Raw genomic sequence first — 21,773 nt, 5'->3', positions numbered from 1 at the left:
GTAAAGATACGGTATGTGTGTGGGATAAAGTGGCGGCTCTTCACTGTAAAGATACGGTATGTGTGTGGGATAAGGTGGCGGCACATCGCTGTACTGCATTTGGTCATGGCCAAAGAGAAATGACTGCACTAGAAATGATGCTGCCACGAGGACAAACAGCAGAGTACGCTACTCTTAAATGGGTTGAGATCTAACATCTGAACGTTTACTACAAAGAGCAGGAAGAGAAGCGGTCAGCAATAGAGTTCGGAGAGCTTTGATCATGCTCAAGTTTGTCTGAACCCGAACGTGCAGCATTTGATTACCGGCGGCTGCTGAAGTTGGAGGGATTCCTAGAAGACATGGACACAGCCATAGGCCACAGGCTAGATCCATATTTTCCAAACAGCCTTAGAGATGCATCCAAATTCAGCAGCCACCACTAATAAAATGTTGCACCCTTGGGTTTGGATGCTTGAAGTTCGCTCAACTTTCCCTGTCCCATAGACTTACACTGAAAGTCCATCTGGGGGAGAACATGCTAAGCGGCTCATTCTAGCGATCAGTGGACGACCATTCAAGGTTTCTCTACTATACACAGGATTGGTGATTAGTGTGTGATCAGTTGAAATGACACCCCTCCTCATGAAAAGTGCAGGTCCCTATAGGTTTATTTTTTTGTGCAGGAAATAGCGCTAACTCATGTCCGAATCTGGTATTGCAGCTGTGTCCTAGACTACAGCGCTGTTTCTGGGGTAGGAGAAAGCAGACTGTATGATATTATTACATATGATATTATACATATTATTTCTGGGGCTTAGAATAAGAAGCGTTACATCTACTTATATCTACACAGTGTATACAGTGTATTTATAGCTGGGTTTCTTACCTGAACGAAGCTGCACTGGAAGAACTACCCGTTTCCCGTTCACATAGGTCTCTGACAGCTCGCAGGGCTCCAGAGTCACAATCACTGGGAACAAAGACAAAAGTTTATGGATTTTTCATGTACATAAAGCTAATAGCAGTTACACTGCTGCTATCCTAAACCAGGCCTGTACTATGTGCTGTGCATCCAACAATATCTATAGGGATGAGTGTACATACAGCACAGAGAAGGCAGGGCAATGGCAGGTCTATGTCTGGATAAAGCGTCTGAGTCTGTTATACTGTGCAGCAATGGAAACATGTCTCTGTAATTATAATGGAAGTCAACAGGCAAACAGATTTATGGATTCAGGATGCAGCACTGACCAAAGACCCAAAAAATGGAGAAGCGGGGGGCGTACTATTCAGTAGGAACAATGCTTGTGCATGGCTATCACTTCCAGAAGAGTCAAAACTTATACCTAAGCCTATGTCTACAGTTCTTCTAATGCAAAGATCCCCATTTGCCGCTCTGTAAAGTTTGTAAAACTACAACTCCTGTCATGTTCTGGGCTTGAAGCTTTACAACAGATGGAGAGCGGCGGGTTGGGGATCAGTGTTCTTCTATATCTATAGGTATTCAGAGAGTGCTATAGGACAGCGGCTAGCTACCTTCTCCTGTGGGCTTCCTCTCACTGCGGAATATACAATGTTCCTCCTTAATGTGGGCGCCACTCAGCACAATGTCCTGGCGTCTTTCTGCATCCGCCTGACCCACCCTGCAGACGAGAGACAGGAATTATCATCCCAGGTGGCTGTAACATGGGTGCAGCCATTATTAGGGTACGGTAGGAGAACCCACCTGGTTATGCCGTCTTTAATGTAATACAAAAGGCACTCTGACATGAGGGGATCTTCATTCAGGTTGACGAGATGCGGAGTCTGTAATAAAATTATACGGATCAGTAACACATCCAAAGAGATCTCTTACCCCGGCTTCCTTCATCCTCACAGGCAGAACTAGAATACAGTCACTTCAGATTACTAAGAAAAATTCAATTACACTGGGAAAATCCAGACGACACATGGAAGGAATAAACTGCAAACACAAAAGCTAATGTTCTCTTTATAAGGATGTCTGTTCTAGGTGATCTCCCTGCTACCACAAACCTTCTTTGGGGAAAAGACCCCGTAAGAGTCGGCCATGAGATCGCACGGGCTGGGTGAGGAGATCTGTATGGAATCAGCCAGGACAGAGATAGAAAGCATGGAAGACAGTGACAGATGGAAGGCAGAATGAGATGATACATGGCATCACCTGCACAGTTTCTAATGCTACTGGAACTAAAGAACTACAAAGCCAAGTGTACCCCACCAGCTGAGGACTACTACTACAAGCAGGAAAACATCCACTTATAGGTAGTCCAGCTGGGACCCCTTATTCAGCAATGCCCGGGGAGGGGGTGGGTGAAAACAATAACATCCACTTACCTCCCTGGCTCCAGTGCTGCCTCCCACATTCAGCCGCTCCGGTCCCTGGGTGCCACTTCCTAGTCTTGAGATGGGACTTGAAAGGTGGCATGGCAGACCTGCTCAGCGGTTCAGAGGCAGAGGCCAGGAAACGGCCAGTAACTGGGCGGCCGGATCGGCGAGATACGGGTGGCAGCGCTGAAGCCAGGGAGGTCTATATTATTGTTTTCATCTACCCACTCCCTGGGTATTGCTGAAAAACTGACCCCAGACGGATTACCCCTTTAATAATACATGGGTAGCTATAATAAAAATCTAGGGGTTACATAATTTTGTAAAGGTGGGTGTTCACTAAAGACAGAATAATTCATAGAGAAAAGGGTCCATGGTGATATTTAAAGGGATTATTACAATTACCACTCAGCTCTGTAGACCTAAAGCATGGAGCCATAATATGACAGATTTTACATAGCATCAGCTGAGCGTTCATTCTCATGTAATCCCCCAGCTCAGCTGAGCATGCATGTCTTCTGTACAGGGAGAGGCCAGACACCCCTCATCTCCCAAGAGAAATTAGTAGGATAAAGCACATCCACATGCTCAATACTTCTCTCCCCTGACACCTGCTGTTAGAGGAGAGTCGGAAGGTCACTGTACACATTACATTGTCAATGCTGAAAATGGTGGTTCAGCAGCTTAAAGAATCCCTTTAAATTGTGAGTGTGAGTGTGTGTGTGTAGGGGTCATGTACTGAGGATGGGGTGGGTTTTTGAAAACTATTCAAAGCTACCTAACTTTCTAGCTATCTAACCACTATTTTCCTAGGGATACTACTAGGGTCAAGGGTACAGACTTTGCTCATGGACTGGTTTCTATAACAGACCTGTTCTGCAGAAAGCGAGTCAAAATACTCATCAAAAAACATGGAGGAAATCTGAGACAGAGTAAAAGGTGAAATTAGAGAGATTTAGAAATGGTGAGTATGGAGAGAAGCATGGAGGATGGAGACTCCACTCACTGGATAAAAGTGAGTGGATGGATAAAAGGTGCAAACTATCCAAACCAGGCACATAACACTATGTCCACCACTTGAACATTACAGGACACCTTAAAGGGTACCAATCAACCCAAAGTATCCTGCAAGACTACTTAAGACTATTATGTCTTAAAAGGGTAGTTCACAAAAAAAATCTCAAATCAACTGGTGCCAGAGATTTGTAATTAAACTGTATAAAAAAATCTCAAGTCTTCCAGTACTTATCAGCTGCTGTACGTCCAGAAGAAAATGGTGTATGCTTTCCAGCCTGGATAGTGGGTGAAGTTTTCTATGGGGGATTTGCTGCTGCTCTGGACAGTTCCTGACATGGACAGAGGTGGCAGCAGAAAGCACTGTGTCACACTGTAGAGAATACACCACTTCCTGCGGGACTTACAGCAGCTGATAAGTACTGGAAGACTGGAAATGTTTTAATAGAAGTAAATTACAAATCTCTGGCACCAGCTGATTAAAAAGAAAATATCTTTTGGCGAACCACCCCTTTAATGTGAGAGGGCACATTCTGTCTCATACAGCACATGTAGGGCCCATCCCCTTTAACCCCGTAGCCTACAAAGTCTTGGTTGGAAGGCATGCATTCAGATGGCGCTCATACAACTAACTTACTTAAGATTCTAGTTAATGTGCTGAACAAGTTACCTTCTTAACTATACATCCCAGCAAAACATACGACAAAGACTCAGGACAAGGTCTGGGTAAGAGGTTGGTTTGTAAGACAAGCCTTTACCTTTTTAGGGGAGAAGACGCCTAACGTTCCACCATCTTCTCGAATTGCCACCCCCATCTCTGCCAGTAACGCCTCTCTGAAAGAGAAAGATGGAAAGGATCAGGATCCTGTCTACAATATATGATCCTACAAGTGCTGGATTTACAGATATCAGATCTCATCCATTGCCTGGCATGATCACTGCAGACGTGAGGATCAGCAAAGTGGGGAGGGGTGAATGGAGGGAGTACCATTCTGTATCGTACCTCTCCATGCGGATAGCTTCAGTTTTTCTAAGTTTCTCTTCCCAAGTTTCATTGAGTTCTGCAATAATTTTCTCAGATTCCTGGTGGAAGATTGGAAAGAAGTCAGTCGTATCTAACAAACCCACGTAAGTACCGCGCATATAGAGAATGTGTTACAGGTCAGTATGAGGATTCATGGTTACTCCAGCTTTGGCCAATGAGGTGTATACAATCACTAACTATTACATACTAAAAACAAGCCAGAAAAAAAATGTAAATCATGTAAAGAAATGGCAACGTTTTGATGAGCGAGAGTAAGGATGCTGGGGAAGGAGGGCTACGATCGTTGCCTCTGCAGCTGAGATCGGATGTATTTGCCCCAGTGCACCGGGGAGCGGCAGCAGTGTATTGGGGAGCGGCAGCAGTGTACAGGGGAGCGGCAGCAGTGTACTGGGGAGCGGCAGCAGTGCACCGGTGAGCGGCAGCAGTGCACCGGTGAGCGGCAGCAGTGCACCGGTGAGCGGCAGCAGTGTATTGGGGAGCGGCAGCAGTGCACCGGGGAGCGGCAGCAGTGCACCGGGGAGCGGCAGCAGTGCACCGGGGAGCGGCAGCAGTGCACCGGGGAGCGGCAGCAGTGTATTGGGGAGCGGCAGCAGTGTATTGGGGAGCGGCAGCAGTGTATTGGGGAGCGGCAGCAGTGTACCGAGGAGCGGCAGCAGTGCACCGGGAAGCGGCAGCAGTGCACCGGGGAGCGGCAGCAGTGCACCGGGGAGCGGCAGCAGTGCACCGGGGAGCGGCAGCAGTGTATTGGGGAGCGGCAGCAGTGCACCGGGGAGCGGCAGCAGTGCACCGGGGAGCGGCAGCAGTGCACCGGGGAGCGGCAGCAGTGCACCGGGGAGCGGCAGCAGTGCACCTGGGAGCGGCAGCAGTGCACCGGGGAGCGGCAGCAGTGCACCGGGGAGCGGCAGCAGTGTATTGGGGAGCGGCAGCAGTGTATTGGGGAGCGGCAGCAGTGTACTACGGAGCGGCAGCAGTGTATTGGGGAGCGGCAGCAGTGTACCGAGGAGCGGCAGCAGTGCACCGGGAAGCGGCAGCAGTGCACCGGGGAGCGGCAGCAGTGCACCGGGGAGCGGCAGCAGTGTATTGGGGAGCAGCAGCAGTGTATTGGGGAGCAGCAGCAGTGCACCGGGGAGCGGCAGCAGTGCACCGGGGAGCGGCAGCAGTGCACCGGGGAGCGGCAGCAGTGCACCGGGGAGCGGCAGCAGTGCACCGGGGAGCGGCAGCAGTGCACCGGGGAGCGGCAGCAGTGCACCGGGGAGCGGCAGCAGTGCACCGGGGGGGCGGCAGCAGTGCACCGGGGGGCGGCAGCAGTGCACCGGGGGGGCGGCAGCAGTGCACCGGGGGGGGCGGCAGCAGTGCACCGGGGAGGGCGGCAGCAGTGCAACGGGGAGGGCGGCAGCAGTGCAACGGGGAGGGCGGCAGCAGTGCACCGGGGGGGTGGCAGCAGTGCACCGGGGGACGGCAGCAGTGCACCGGGGGGGGGGGGGGGTGGCAGCAGTGCACCAGGGGGCGGCAGCAGTGCACCGGGGGGCGGCAGCAGTGTATTGGGGAGTGGCAGCAGTGTACTGGGGAGAGGCAGCAGTGCACTGGGGAGCGGCAGCAGTGCACTGGGGAGCGGCAGCAGTGCACCGGGGAGCGGCAACAGTGTACTGGGGAGAGGCAGCAGTGTATTGGGGAGTGGCAGCAGTGTACTGGGGAGAGGCAGCAGTGCACTGGGGAGCGGCAGCAGTGCACTGGGGAGCGGCAGCAGTGCACCGGGGAGCGGCAGCAGTGTACTGGGGAGCAGCAGCAGTGTACTGGGGAGCGGCAGCAGTGTACTGGGGAGCGGCAGCAGTGCACCGGGGAGCGGCAGCAGTGTATTGGGGAGCGGCAGCAGTGTACTGGGGAGCGGCAGCAGTGTACTGGGGAGCGGCAGCAGTGTACTACGGAGCAGCAGCAGTGTACTGGGGAGCGGCAGCAGTGCACCGGGGAGCGGCAGCAGTGTACTGGGGAGAGTCAGCAGTGTATTGGGGAGTGGCAGCAGTGTACTGGGGAGAGGCAGCAGTGCACTGGGGAGCGGCAGCAGTGCACCGGGGAGCGGCAGCAGTGTACTGGGGAGCAGCAGCAGTGTACTGGGGAGCGGCAGCAGTGTACTGGGGAGCGGCAGCAGTGCACCGGGGAGCGGCAGCAGTGTATTGGGGAGCGGCAGCAGTGTACTGGGGAGCGGCAGCAGTGTACTGGGGAGCGGCAGCAGTGTACTACGGAGCAGCAGCAGTGTACTGGGGAGCGGCAGCAGTGGACTACCGAACAGCAGCAGTGTACTGGGGAGTAGCAGTAGTGTACTGACTCATAGTTACTTTTTTTTATTGGTTGTCGTTTGCTTTTAACCTGGCTATCCTACCCATTAGATTAGACTACTATTAAGTGCATGTGCGTGAGACACGTTGGTACCACACACCATTATACAGTTTATATTGGATATGAAAGTTATATTTTAGGACTGTTACACTTTCTGGAGTGCTGGGTTTTTGCACACATATTAAAGGGAAACTATAAGCAGGTTAGACAAATCTAACCTGCTGATATGTCCCTATTGTGCAGGAGACGCCGAGGAGGAAGGTATATCTCTTTGCTCCATGGTCAGGTAAGTCCAGGGTTCGACCTTTCTCCTTGGCATCTCACGTGCAATAGGGACATATCAGCAGGTTAGATTTGTCTAACCTGCTGATACTTCCCCTTTAAGCACAGCGCCCAGCTAAGAACTTCTGCCCCTTTATTTCAGCAGTCAGTCGAGGTCTCACCACCTATGGCCCCATTAAAAAAAACAGTATATGTGTACTATGGACTGATGCTAAGATCTGAGCACATGTGTGACGATCACCAGACCAGATTTACAATGAATGTTTCCATTCAACAACTAAAAGCAGAGATGACGCTTAAGAGGAACTGAAAGGCGAGGAATATTTGAAATGTATGGTAAGAACTGGCAGAAGGGGCCAACTGCATCTGTCCAGATAAGTGTGCACTGAGAGAGGCCGTATGGTGGTGTTCCTGTTTATATCAGGCACCGGGGGGTGGCGTGATCCCAGCGCTTTAGAAATCATACCCAAGAATAGGTCTATTCTTTCCATTCTGCATACAGATGCAATGTACCACAGCTTGAGCCACTTCTATGCGGTATACAATAGCAGAACTGTTCTGACATAAGACTGTGCAGTCTCTGTTTAGAGAGTTGCTGGATGGGAGCAGATGAGAGGAGGAGGGCTCCCCCTAAATACCCCATCATACCCATGACCAGTGATCACCCAAACCTGTGGCTCTTGTACCAATTTTTTAGCTTTGCAACAGGTTGGTGATCGCTGTGCTATAGTCTTCACCATCTTACATTACACATATATCCTAAAGCAACTCTCAAGCTGTGCAAAACTACATGTTGTCCAGGCATGATGGGAACTGTAGTTTTGCAACAGATGGAGGGTGGAGGTTTCCCCATCCCTGTGCTATAGGAAGCCATTGACTGATGCTTTAATAGCTGTAGGATATAGATAGCAGTATTATTATGGATGCATAATTGGACTCTCTATGAGTTACCTCACTTTGGGCAATGTCTTTCCCCCCAGCTAACCCTTCATACAATAAGGTCCATCTACAATCCAGTGTAAGATACAAACCCCTGGCACTCGCTTGTAACCCTTAAAGGGGTTATTCAGCAAAAATATTTTTCTTTCAAATCAACTGATATCAGAAAGTTATATAGATTTGTAATTTACTTCTATTAAAAAATCTCAAGTCTTCCCACACTGCTTCCTGACACAGTGCTCTCTGCTGACATCTCTGGCCGAGACAGGAACTCTGTCTCGGTTTTCTATGAATCCCCATAGAAAACCAGCCAGAGATGTCAGCAGAGAGCACCGTGTCAGACTGAAAATAAAACAACATTTCCTGCAGGACATACAGCAGCTAGTAAGTATGGAAAGACTTAAGATTTTTTAATAGAAGTAAATTACAGATCTATATAACTTTCTGATATCTGTTGATTTGAAAGAAAAAGATTTTCGCTGGACAAGCCCTTTAAGTGTTTCACGTGATGGGACCAGGGTAAGTGTCCACCCTATGGTATTTGCATTACAGGATTTCCAAGAACTGCACACAAAAAAATGGACATTGAGGGAAATTTCAAAACAGGAAACTGCGTAAGAGGCCGAACAATGGGCTATAAAGAGGAACTGCAGAGTCAGGGCAAACGCGCTATGCTATATGGGGTTCCTTATATGCGGTTAGGAGGTCATAGTAGATAAAATCATCTTAATCTCAGAACTTACAGATTGGTCTTCAGGCACAGAATAAAAGAGGATCCTGAAGAGCAATTCTGCACAATGTTGCACTCCCCTATATACTTGCACACTCAGCTCAACTATGTGTGCATGTGTTCTGAATGGGGAGAAAGGAGTGAGCTGATGCCTGACAGTATGGCAGAGAGGAATGGATCTGAATGGTTGGTGAAGGTGCACACTATACACTTTATATTGGTAAATGTATTAAGGCTTACCTTCAGCCGCTCAATGGCTTCCTCTCCTCCGGGGGTGGACATGATCCTCTCCTGGATGCTGGTCACCGTAGACAGCCCCACCTGACTACTGAGAGAACAGGATGAGGGGGATGATGCCAGAGAGCTCATGGAGGCTGTGGAGAAATGGCCAGGCCGTTGATTCTCATTGGATAGCAAGTACTTATTCTTAAGGTTCTGGTTATCGTTGATGTCTGAGAGAGGAAGGCAGGCCACAGAAGGAAGAGCTGAACGGAGGAGAAAAGCCAAGGAGGAGAGGAACAAGGAGAGAGGGGAGACCACGGTGAGAGACAGGACAGCGAAATTCTGCATCACACTATTCATGATGGCAGTTCAGAAAGTAGCGACACAAGAAGGTAGAGGAACACGAGTGGAGAGGAAACAAGAGCAGACGGAGGTCAGGTGTCCCTAATATTATAGAAGAATAACAGTAATGACACAGTATACAGATCTACAATACTACAATAAATGACACTGTGTACAGACCAGGGATGGGGAACCTTCAGCTCTCCAGCTAGTGCAAAACTACAATCCCCATCATGCCTGGACAGCCAAAGCTAAAGCCAAAGCCAGGCATGATGGGAATTGTAGTTTCTGCAACAGCTGGAGGCCCAAAAATTTCCCACCTCTGGTATAGACATTGATCGTAATAAGGAAACATTCTGCATTGTCCTCCTTCATGCCATCTGCAGACACTTCTTACAGAGAAGCCATGTCCTACTTCATGGTGCAGAGGTGCAAATTTTAGGGTGACGTGTACTTTGGTAAACGCACATAACTACGGCTTACCATCTTTACAGAAATGTCAGAAGTTAGCATAGCTGGGCCATAAGATAGACCATCAAGTGGACATTAGTGGGGTCTATCAGGTAGACTATTTATGGACACTACAATGATGATTCCCTATAAATAATATGGCTGGGTTCACATTGGAAAGGTTCTGTACATCGGTGGTATACAGCAGGATATTGGAAGAAAGGCATACCAACATATACCGTGGTGGGCCCTTTTACTTCAACAGAGTAAGCAGAGGCATAGCTAGGTCCCATAGCAAAAAACTGTACAGGGCCCAATAATTTCTGTATGGGCAGCCCCCACCCCATATACTTACCTGGCCCATTCTCTGGGCCTTTCTTTGTGCTCCCACGGGAATGCCGCTGGACTGCGCCAGGCCAGGTGAGTATGTGTATTGGGGAGGGGGGAGCTCTTGTGGCTGGAGGTGCAATGCAACCTTTGGCCACAAGGGATGGCAGAGCGCAGCAGCTAAAGCGCTGCAGCATTGAACTGTGAACATTTATCAGTTAAAAGGGCCAGCGACCTGTGAGCCCTCTTAGTGCACCGGCCCTATAGCAGTGGCGTGGTCTTCCTTTATGGTAGCTACACTACTGAGACCAGGTGTAAATTCACAATGATTATCTTCAGTCCATTTTCCTAAATTACTACGAGTATTTTATTATTTTTTTTTAAAGGTTTTTCCTCCAAGGCCTGGCAGTGTTGTCAAGTCTTGGAAAAAATATATACAGTATCTACATAAGGAGCAGACATAACATAGTCACTTTTAGTCAATGTTCAGCCTACATGAAATATAAGGGACTCACTAAGGTGTACGCTGTCATACCTTTCTGCCAATATCCAGACATAAATTATCATTGTAATGCATCACTGAACGCAACATATTGGGAATATAAGAGGCTGCTGTACTATAGGCGACATTCATAGTAACACGTTCCATCCTAATGCGTCAATTTCCTGAGCAGAAAAAGCAGCGAGCGGCACGACATTGTGGGGTCCTGGGCACACAGCCAGAGCGAGATCTTCCAGCAAAGCCAACCAGTGGTTTAGTATCGGTAAGGGATAAAAGCGAGCAAGGCCAAAAAAAGAAGATTATAGAAGGTCGTCCAGTCTTATGCAAGTAAAGTGTAATAACTGTATAATGAACATATCTGCATCTTATAGTTGTTATGGGCAACAAGAATGAAGACTATAAGAGGGCGCCATAGATCTCCCCCTAAATGTCGCACCACTTACAAGAGCTCTGTGCGCATCAGTGAATGGGATCATTCTTGCTAAATTTAAAAGCTTAAAGGGGTTGTCCTATCTACAAAACTCATCTCCTGACAAAAGTTTTTATACATGGCTGGGTGTGCAGTAAAAAAAAAAAAAACAGTTACTCACTGACTCAGAGCTCCCAATCCAGGGCCAAGGCCCTTCGATCTCTGCTCTTCTTAACTTGTTGCTGCTTTTGACATTGAAACAGGACCTGTGTGTTCAGCCAATCATTGACTGAGGTCCGACACCTCTGTGGCCAGCGATTGCAGGTCCTGCTAAGATGTCTCAGCTCAGGAGCAGGAAGAAACAGTAAAGAGTGGGGGATTACAAAATGGTGGAATGGGAGCTGCATAGGGACTGGTATAGGTGAGTACCACTTGATTTTTACTGTGCTAAAAATTTGTGAACCTGGACAACCCCTTTAAGGAAAGGCAATTCAGTGTGAGAAGTCTCATATACCTTCAGGACACAGAAGATTGCCTAATACACTGTATATAACAAAGTTGGATATCTTCATTAAACCTGATTAAGATTTATTTGCATGAGACTGAAAACTCCAATAGAAAAAGTTAAAATAATATAAACAGCCAAGAAGAAAAATCATCGGCAGCAATAGGAAGAGTGTTAAAGGGGTAATCCAGCCACAAGCATTTATTACCTACTCAACAGATAGGAGGTAATGCAAGATCAGCCGGGGCCCCACTAAGGACCCCACCGACCACCAGTGGGTGGGAGGTAAATGCGTCTGGATGGGTGATCCCTTTAACAGAAGATCATAAAGAAACCAGGCGCCACTGACAAGAGAACATGGCGACCGCTTAGTAAGAGACTGCAAAGCCATCATGCAAAGTTTCCTCAGCAGAGCAATAAGTATCCTGAGCGCAGCAGCAGCAGAGACTTTCATAATGGGCAGGAAATCTCAGACAGATCCTTATAGCACCTTCTATAAATTCTTAATGTAACCCAGAAAAGAAGGGTCAAAGCCACTTAAAGGCTCATCAAGCCTATAGCAACTATACTTCCCTAAGTCTACATATAAACCACACAAGCATTCATCTTACTGCTCCAGGATCCCAGGGTCCCACATATCTAACCAATGTAACCCATCACATGTCTCCTTTACATTACACAACCATAAGTCTTAGTCCACCAATGAAAACCATTCTATAGCATACCGAGTTACATCCAGAATTATACTCCAGAGCCGCACTCACTATTCTGCTGGTGGAGTCACTGTGTACGTACATTACTGATCCTGTACTGATCCTGAGTTACATCCTGTATTATACTCCAGAGCTGCACTCACTATTCTGCTGTTGAGGTCACTGTGTACATGCATTACATTACTGATCCTGTATTAATACTGAGTTAAACCCTGTATTACACCCCAGAGCTGCACTCACTATTCTGCTGGTGGGGTCACTGTGTACATACATTACTAATCCTGAGTTACATCCTGTATTATACTCCAGAGCTGCACTCACTATTATGTTGGTGGGGTAACTGTGTACATACATTACATTACTGATCCTGAGTTACATCCTGTATTATACTCCAGAGCTGCACTCACTATTCTGCTAATGGTGTAACTGTGTACATATATTACACTACTGATCCTGAGTTACATCCTGTATTATACTCCAGAGCTGCACTCACTATTCTGCTAATGGTGTAACTGTGTACATATATTACACTACTGATCCTGAGTTACATCCTGTTTTAAACTCCAGAGCTGCACTCACCATTCTGCTAATGGGGTAACTGTATTACATGCACTGCAGCTCTGGAGTATATTGCAGGTGGGTATTGTAACATATGTACACCATGCACCATCAGCTGAATTGTGAGTGCAGCTTTGGAGTGTAATATATAACTGAGAATTATAAAAGGATCAATACTAGTCACAAAGTGATAAAAATGTTACCATATCTATACATAAGAGCAGTAACATAGTGCTCATGGGTGGACACCTCCATGTCACACAGGATGTGAATGCTTTCCTAGCAATACTGACCAGCCGTGAGTTATACTTCATATATACTCTATATCATTCTCAGCCTGGGTTCACACATAGTACCAGGACCAGGAGTAACCACAACCTATGTATGGGCTCAGCCTCCCACTACCCCTGAGCTGCTGCCATCCTTCTGTCTCTGCTCTCTTATATACATTTACAGCATATTGCAGATTTTCTCGTATTTTTTTTCCTAAGCTCCACAATTCTGTCTGGGATTTCGTTGCGGTCTGTGCTGGCATGCAAGAGTCAGCCTGAAGCTGCTTGGCTGAAAAGCGAGGCCGATGAGAATAAAGATTACGGATATACACACATTTCACTCCGGGGAAATTGTCTTCAATAGAATCAACTGACGGAAGGCAGGAGGAAAGACAAGACGGAAGGAATTTTTAGTATTCAGAAAGACTCCATGATGTGTAGAGGAAGGGAGTACTTCAGGAGTACTCCAGAGAAAAAATAGCTTTTAACTCAGAAAGTTACACATATTTGTAAATTATTTCTATAAAAAAAAAATCTCCAGTATTCCAGTACTTATCAGCTGCTGTATGTCCTGCAGGAAGTGGTGTATTCTTTCCAGTCTGACACAGTGCTCTCTGCTGCCACCTCTGTCCATGTCAGGAACTGTCCAGATCAAGAGACAGTGCTCTGGACAGTTCCTGAAATGGACAGAGGTGGCAGCAGAGAGCACTGTGTTACACTGGAAAGAATACACCATTTTCTGCAGGGCATACAGAAGCTGTTAAGTACGGGAGGACTGGACATTTTTTAAATAGAAATAATTTACAAATCTACATAACATTCTGGCACCAGTTGTTAAAACAAAAAACAAAGTACCCCTTTAACATTGCTGTCCTGTCCTTAGGTAGGGCCTATGGAAAAAGATGGCGCTATATGCATAAAGGAATTATTATTATTATGGAAGACGTGTATAAATGCTCCATCCCTGCCTTCAGGATCCTCATCAGAAGGAGAATCCTGAGTACGGAAAATGTGGAGGACACTGTGTAAACTCCATGTTACTTACTGTCGATGATATCACCCAAGCCCTGGGCCCGCAGCAGTTCCTTCAGACGGGACACTTCATCCTTAAGTTCGCGCACCAGTTTAGCATTGGGATCTTCATTGATAATAGCGTTACATTTGATCTGTTTCGCTCGATCTGCATATCTGTTAGAAAGACACCCACAGGTAAAGTCATATATGGATCTCTATGTAGATATATTACAAGCATTGTATTATGGTGGGGGTCTGACCAACGATGAATGGAGTGGTGGTCTTGCATGCATGCTGCTTATCTATTTTTCTACAATGGGACATTGCTAAGCAACCCCTTTGAAGGGAATCTGTCGGTAGGTTTATGGTGCCTAAAATGAAAGCAACATAAACTAGTGACAGAAATGCTGAATAGATCGGTGTATCACCTACATAATTTTGTTCAGTCGTTCTCCTAATATGCAGGAGAATTGGATTTGTGCCACACCCCTTCCCCTGTCCTCAAGCTGCTGATTGACACTTGACAGCCTATACACAGCATGGAAAGATAACTGCCAATCAGAAGCTGGTGGGTGGAGTTTGCTGCTGCTCATGCATATCCAGGACTTCTCCATGTTATTCAGGAGAATATCTCTGGATCAGCTGCACACAACAATGTAAGTGATACATCATTCTGTTCAGCTTCCCTGTCACTAGTTTATACTACCCATAAACCTACTGACAGAGGCTCTTTAATCTATCACAGTCTTTTCTTCCTCCTCACCTTAATGTGCTGAGAGTTTCATCATAATTTATATCTGCTGGACTCAGAGCTGCCACCATAGCAGTGCGAGAGTTTCCACCTAAGAGAAGAGAAGGATTAAGTAGTTTAGCAGACACATCCACGCAGCCCACCATGATGGTTCACAAATTCTTCATGGATATTGCCTCCAGAGCAGCACTTCATACCTAAATTCTCCCGCAGCAGCCATGTGAGTACAGAATCTCTATAGGGAATGAAGTCTGTCTTTTTCTTCTTTTTGCTCTAAAATAATACAAAGACATTAAAGTAAAACCTCAAACGCATAAAAAACTCTTTAACTATCGGCTCCTAGTTATGATATATGCAACTATGTCAGAAACACATTGACAACATAATGGCGAAACAGGTAAAAGGAAAAATAATGCAGCATCCTGTACAACACCGGACAGTGTTCACACTGAGCAGCTACACGTACCTTGCTGGGACAGTTATCCTGATATGACAGCATGGAGGAGGAGAGCACAGACGTCAGAAAAGGCCATATGCACATATACCTTACATGTCATTGTGTGCAACGCAAAGTGGACCTCTAACCCTTACATCAGGGATGGGGAACCTGCGGCCCTCCAGCTGTTGCAAAAACTACAATTCCTATAATGCCTGGACAGCCAAAGGCATGATGGGAATTGTAGTTTTGCAACAGCTGGAGGACAACAGGTTCCCAGTTCCTGCCTTGCATCAAAGAATTACAAAAAAAAAACATGGGGGAGGGGGGCTCCTATACAACTGCGTATGTGCAAAAATAAATCCAGCTTGTAAAGCAATGCACTTCAGAGCCAGACAGGCTCCTTGGTGTATCCCTTAGATAAAATCCCTGATCTTTAATTCATGTACTGTAATAGGTATTAGTTATGCTTCTCACAGTCTGGCCTAAGGATCATGACAATGCAGCCTATGACTACCCCGTGCACAGGTTTTACATGCGAGAGATGCGCTGTTACCCGACTATCTGCACTGCCCTAATATACATTCACATCCTCAGTGGTTGCATTTGGAGCCTGTAGAAAATCATAGAGCGTGAAGCATAGTCTACAGATGCACCATGGGAAATCTCTATCTCTACTATATTAAAAACTACAAAATATAAGCTGGTGTAGGATATTTTCCTAGTCTAGGCAATACTTGGTGCTGTGGGTGCAGACCTGCATAGCACATACCAAGCTCCTGTAGTAGTGTGACGTCTTCAGGACCCAAATGGGGCACCTGAGTTGCGTGTGGTTTGCATTAAGGAACTAGAATGAGAAACTGAGTCCTGATGTTAGATTCAGAGGGAGCAAAAACTCTCATACTAAAATTTTAAGGGTCAAAGGTAAAATTGCATCAAAGGTAAAAGTAAATCTAAAGAGACATTAGGGTTTTTTGGAATTCAGCTACTGAAGGCACATTAAATATCAGATTGGTAGGGGTCCAGCTCCCAGCCCCCACAACAGGCCATGGCTAGCATCACATTCCCTTGATTGTTCATCAAGCACAGTGCCGTTCGCCTTGTAGTGGCTGTGTCTGGTACTGCAACTCAGTCCCATTCATGTGCAGTATTAGATACAGCCACAACATTGTTGCCTAAGTTCAGCTCTCCCTACTAGCAACTAAACATAACAATGCAGCAAAAACCCATTTGCTTCAATGGTCCAGAGTTGCATATGGCTTCAGAACTAGGCCCAGTCGCTGTGTTTGGTAAACTATTAAGGGGATGTGGTGCACATCAGAGCGCCTTGGCCCTTTCAATGACTGATATCCTAAGAATAGAAAAAGCCTTTAACACATTACTATGTGACATGTCATACAGACAAGTGAAAATTTTGGTCTGCTGAGTACTGGCTGTTTAGAACAAACTTAGAATGCTTAGCTTAGAGCTGCTCAGCCAATCTCATTGCAGGATCTATAGCGAGTCTATGGAGCCTGACTCCTGCAGGAAGCTGGGAGGAGAAGCAGCTAGGAAGCATCTAGACCCTTGTTCACAGAGCCTATTACACAGCTCAATTATTGTGTAGCAAGGGCTGTGTGTGTGTGTGTATATATATATATCTCGTAAGCAATGTCAATGCAGCCCTTGCCTGGACATGTAAGTAATAACTTCATTGTTTTATACACTGAATCACCAGGCGTGGGCTGTGCTATCTGTTCTGTTACATGGAGCAACGTGCAGTCCACGGCCAATGATTTTTAATCAGTTGACCATTGGCTCTTTGTCTGACCGTTGTCTATATTACACGGAGGGATTTCGGCCTGGTTCAGGACAATTATCGCTCCATGTGATATAGGGCCCCTTGCTGATCACAACTTATGACATGTTTATAGAAGATGTTAAAGGTTTTTTCAAATGATGGTTACGTTTAGGATTTTATTGTATTGCTTCGCTTTATTGCTCATTTACTATTAAGCTGAATTATTTTGTGTAAGATTGTCGGCAGAAAAAAAGAGCACTTGGTCCATCTAGTCTGGCACTAGGTAGACCAGGCGAATTCCAGCAGAATCCAGGATCTATACCCTACAGGAACACTTACCACCTCTGCGAGGGCGGAGATGACCTTCCCCAGAGTGGTCAGAGATTTGTTGATATTAGCCCCTTCCTGCAAACACAAAGCATCACCAGATTACTTCTCATCTCAAGACGCTACAAGACATTCAGTTCACTTTCACTGTAGATCAGCTACAACTTGGAAATCGCCAAGATCACAAAAACTCGACAAGTTCTCTGAATACCCATAGGGTATTTGGCTATTTGGCTTTGGCTATTTCAAAACTAGTTGAACAGGAATTTTTTCTCTTTACCTTTAGCCAAGTTACAATCTAGGGCAGGGGTAGGGAACCTTGGCCCTCCAGCTGTTGCAAAACTACAACTCCCATCATGCCTGAACAGCCAAAGCTAAAGCTTTGCAACAGCTGGAGGGCCAAGGTTCATGATCTATGGTAACGTCAGGCTCACTATTAGCATGTAATGTGGTTGGAGAAGTTTAAAGGTAGCTTGACAAGGGCTTAAAGGAACACACAGCCCTACTCTACCTGACACTGTGTATTACTTATGAATCCTGCAGATATTGTGGACGTGGAGGTGCAGAAAACACTTGTCACCATGTCAAGTTGTACAGCGGCATTCAGCATAATCTGCATTGTTTCCAGTACCAGCAATGTGGAGGAGATCTGATGACACCTTAGCCATATACATTGGAAAGAATAACCATGATTTCCACAGGGAAATTGACCTCTAACAGGAATAGAGAGCGGCTATAAATCAGCCAGATTTCCACAGGGATATTGGCCTGTGGTGCAGATCTAAAATTCACAGCTTGTCAATGTATGCTGCAGCAATGCTGCAAATGTATTGTATATTTTCCCCACTGACTTAAAGGGGGAAATAAAAAAAAATGGCAGTGTATTAGATTTTGCTGCAGATCCAAAGCAAAATGCACAACTGTGGGGTTTTGGGAAATCCACAGAAAAGTTTCCCAATTTATTGTGTACTCTCTGCTGTGGATCAGCATTTGTGCAATGTAACATATAAGGTCTCTCCTCATCCATGGCAAAACTTATTTTCTAGAGTAACAGAGCTTGGATATAAAAGCCTGCTACAATTCTTCTCCTGCTTCCCCATGACAACACTTTGGGGGAGATTTATGAAAGGGTGTAAAATTTAGACTGGTGCAAACTGCCCACAGCAACCAATCACAGCTCAGCTTTCCTTTCAGCACCACCTAAAGCTGAGCTGTGATTGGTTTCTTTGGGCAGTTTGCACCAGTCTAAATTTTACACCCTTTGATAAATCTCCCCTTTGTGTACATGTTTTGGCCTTGTTCAACCACATCATAGGAACACTGCATGGGACCGAATCGACATCCATTACAATATCCATACCCTACCTGAAAAGCAGGAACAATGTACCTATGACAAGGCCAGTGCAGAGACAGGAAGTGTTGTCGTTGGGAGATACAAGCAGAGTGAATGCAGACTGTGAGCTGCCATAATGAAGCTATGAATATTTATACTTTATACTTTATACTGAAGTATTATTAGTGTAGTTTTGATCAGTTCTTATCCAATAGGAAAACAGGCTCAATCAAACACATACTAATACTGCTGATCAGTTTATGTGTTAATAAAGATGCCAAGTCCATAGGATTGTGGGATGTTAACAAGGATGAATACTTACTTTTAGTCGGGTCCCCTTTGCTCCTGTGGAATCGGCTCTTTCGCTCCCGGCCAGATCTACCAGGCTTATTTTACTGACCTGTAGAGAAGATCATAGCCTGATTAATTGAACGGCAACACTACCAGGGAGATACACTGTCAATGTATTAGGACTTTCTTATGTTACCCATCAGCCTGACACATTCATCATACATCGCATGACACACATAAAGCACATGTAATATCACACAGCTTACTAGATCCATAAGAGATTGATTTGTTTCTGATCACCTTTTCTGTGGAGAGGTTAGTCTCTACGTCCAGCCTCCTTTGAGTAAAGACTATGGTGAAGACTGCATGGGAGCGACTGCTGGTCTCATTCATGTTTGTGGCGGCCACAGTCCTGACAAAGACAATAACAGGAATGATTTACATCCAGTCATAGCAAATGTAAGCATCTGATTCCAACAATGTATAGAAGGATTTATTGACATATCTACAGATCCAGGCCTACAGCCTAATTATCACACATCAACATTACAAATCTCTGTGGATAAAGTTATTACCCAAGTATCTATTATCCAAAGTGGTCAACTCTTAAAGGGGTTATCCAGCGCTACAAAAACATGGCCACTTTCTTCCAGAGACAGCCCCACTCTTGTCTCCAGCTTGGGTGGGGTTTTGCTGAATTGCAAACCGCACCTTAACTGGAGACAAGAGTCGTGTTGTCTCTGAAAGAAAGTGGCCATGTTTTTGTAGCACTAGATTACCCCTTTAACGTGTCCCTGTCAATTTAAAAAAAACTTTTGACATGCTCTAGAGACATTTCTCTTGTATCTAGGACATGTCAGAAGTTGTTTTTTTAAGGGACAGTGCCCATTCAAAGTGATAAAGCTGGCCCCATGGTCACCATGTGCCCTGTGATCAAGTTGCAGACACATGGGCAAATACAGTAGCCGCACCAATAGCACCTACCTGGCCTTATTTCCTGCATCCATCAGGTCCGCAATATCTGTGTAAGAGGTGACGGCCAACTTGGACAAGTCTTCTACATACGGCCCGAGCAGTGGATGTTCCCTTACCCGCAGGTTACCTTTGTTCTTAGGGTTTAGCAGGTCCCGGACTCGCTCACAGTAAATTTCCATATAACTAACCTGTAGGGAGATAAAAAGGGGGAGGAGATGACATAAAAAGTGTTATGGATAGGATTCTCATTTCCCACTATAGTCAAGGATCCTCAGGAATAGCATGTTCTGTCCATTCCCCAATCTGACCCCAATTATTGTTTTATTCCTGAGTAAAAATTAAGCAAATTTATTTATAGTCCTTCTTAAAAATCTACTGTTTAGTGTCTATGGTTCCAATGCAGACCTTTGTGTCTCCATGGTTACAGACTACAAACAGACCCTGTGCAGTCAGATCTTACAGCCATGTGTCAAGTCTCCTCCTTCTGTCCACAAAGAGCAGCCACAGTGGGAGGGCCATGACACACTGCCACCGTATCTGACAACGCAGGGTTTGTTTTGTAGTCAGGAGCCACACAGACATGCATAGGTGCTCTATAAACCAAACCAAAATTTCCCTGCAATATTTCATTAGTTTGTAGCTTAAAACTTTGGAGCAATTGAAATAAATACATGTAGCCCATACAATACACGTAGGAATAAAGAGACTGCATTCAGTGGTGCTCTACTGATCCGATAGCTTACTATGTGCTCCCATTACAGAGGCTGGTGGGCTCGGAAGACTGAAACCTCATCATTGTAGAGAAAAAATAAATCTATTCATTTGTTATCATGTGAATGGGAAGAAGCTGTTAGGCTCTTATGTGCACATTAGTAATGTATGCATTAAACTTTTAGAAGGAAGCAATGAATAATTCACTAAGAGTCGGGATCTTCAATTGCTGCATATAACCAGCGACGGTAAGCCCTGGATCTGGGAGAATCGTGAGAGCAGTTTATACCCGTGCGTATAAAATGTAAAGTGTGCTGCGGTACACAAGGCTGTAATCAAATCCATTATTATCTCCATAACATCTACTTCCCAGAATCCTTTAGTACAGGCACCTTGTTGCTAAGTATCTGTTGCACACACAATGGGGGGGGGGGGGGATCAATCAATTTGCAAGGAAGATGACCAGTTTTGATCCAGCGACATCTGTTCTGTGGTTTAAAATGAAGAATTTATTTGACTATTGTATGAAAAATTATATTGGCAAAAATCCCCAAAATTATGGTTTATAGGGGACCCCTTGTTTCAGGGCTTTATTTTACCCCTGACTAAAATCATCAATAATCTGCAGGTCCGTCTCATTCGAGGGGGATGGGATCGGGTTTAATACGGGGAAAAGCCACCAGATTCCTTCACATGTGTCACTGAAGAGCTAATAGTTAGATATGGATTTTCAAGGGAATCAATTCCTATACATAATGTATGGTTTTCGATGCTGACACCGCAAATTGTGATGCTACGCTAAAGAGAAGCATCCAATCTAATGGAAAGAAGCCCCTGAAATGAAAGCTACAGCATTGATGGCTGCCATGCATGACCTTCCCCTCCCTGAATCGTGACACCAAGTGTCTGTAGGAATGACCATACGCGTTACATATGAGTTGGCGAGACCGGATGGCTTTCTAATGTGTATGGGGGGGCCTTTAAACTCCTCCCCACATTATCTGTCAAGGGACAGAATCAGGCATGTTGGATGTTTGTTCTCTGTGAGATAAGCCACCACCAGAGGTGTCTGGCATCAACTTTGTTCCTTCTCTCCACATGAATATGGAGGAGTCCAGGGGAGACAGTGATTATCTGAACAAGTGTATGATGAGTGTATATATAACGTATCTGTAACACAACT

The 21,773-nt window shown here is 45.8% G+C and overlaps 1 protein-coding gene across 11 annotated transcripts in view; it reads right to left on the bottom strand.

The window, feature by feature from the left end:
- KIF1B (kinesin family member 1B) overlaps positions 1-21,773 on the bottom strand; it is a 107,579-nt gene that overhangs the window by 40,471 nt on the left and 45,335 nt on the right. For 5 of the 11 annotated variants that reach the window (XM_069946981.1, XM_069946982.1, XM_069946984.1 and 2 more), the window contains exons 6-18: positions 19,889-20,067; positions 19,205-19,316; positions 18,936-19,013; positions 17,293-17,358; positions 14,935-15,010; positions 14,750-14,828; positions 14,018-14,160; positions 8,913-9,046; positions 4,346-4,425; positions 4,101-4,176; positions 1,709-1,788; positions 1,519-1,625; positions 869-952 (exon numbers count right to left, since the gene is read on the bottom strand). In XM_069946981.1, the coding sequence (XP_069803082.1) occupies positions 869-952; positions 1,519-1,625; positions 1,709-1,788; positions 4,101-4,176; positions 4,346-4,425; positions 8,913-9,046; positions 14,018-14,160; positions 14,750-14,828; positions 14,935-15,010; positions 17,293-17,358; positions 18,936-19,013; positions 19,205-19,316; positions 19,889-20,067 (1,294 nt within the window). Of the gene's footprint in view, positions 1-868; positions 953-1,518; positions 1,626-1,708; positions 1,789-4,100; positions 4,177-4,345; positions 4,426-8,912; positions 9,158-13,306; positions 13,343-14,017; positions 14,161-14,749; positions 14,829-14,934; positions 15,011-17,292; positions 17,359-18,935; positions 19,014-19,204; positions 19,317-19,888; positions 20,068-21,773 lie in introns of all 11 variants that reach the window. The other 6 variants (XM_069946976.1, XM_069946978.1, XM_069946983.1 and 3 more) reach the window with 2 other exon arrangements.

This window comes from Dendropsophus ebraccatus, chromosome 12, assembly GCF_027789765.1.
Source record: "Dendropsophus ebraccatus isolate aDenEbr1 chromosome 12, aDenEbr1.pat, whole genome shotgun sequence".
Lineage (NCBI taxonomy): Eukaryota > Metazoa > Chordata > Amphibia > Anura > Hylidae > Dendropsophus > Dendropsophus ebraccatus.
Note: the sequence above shows the minus strand (reverse complement) of the source record. Positions and strands in the feature narration are given on the sequence as shown.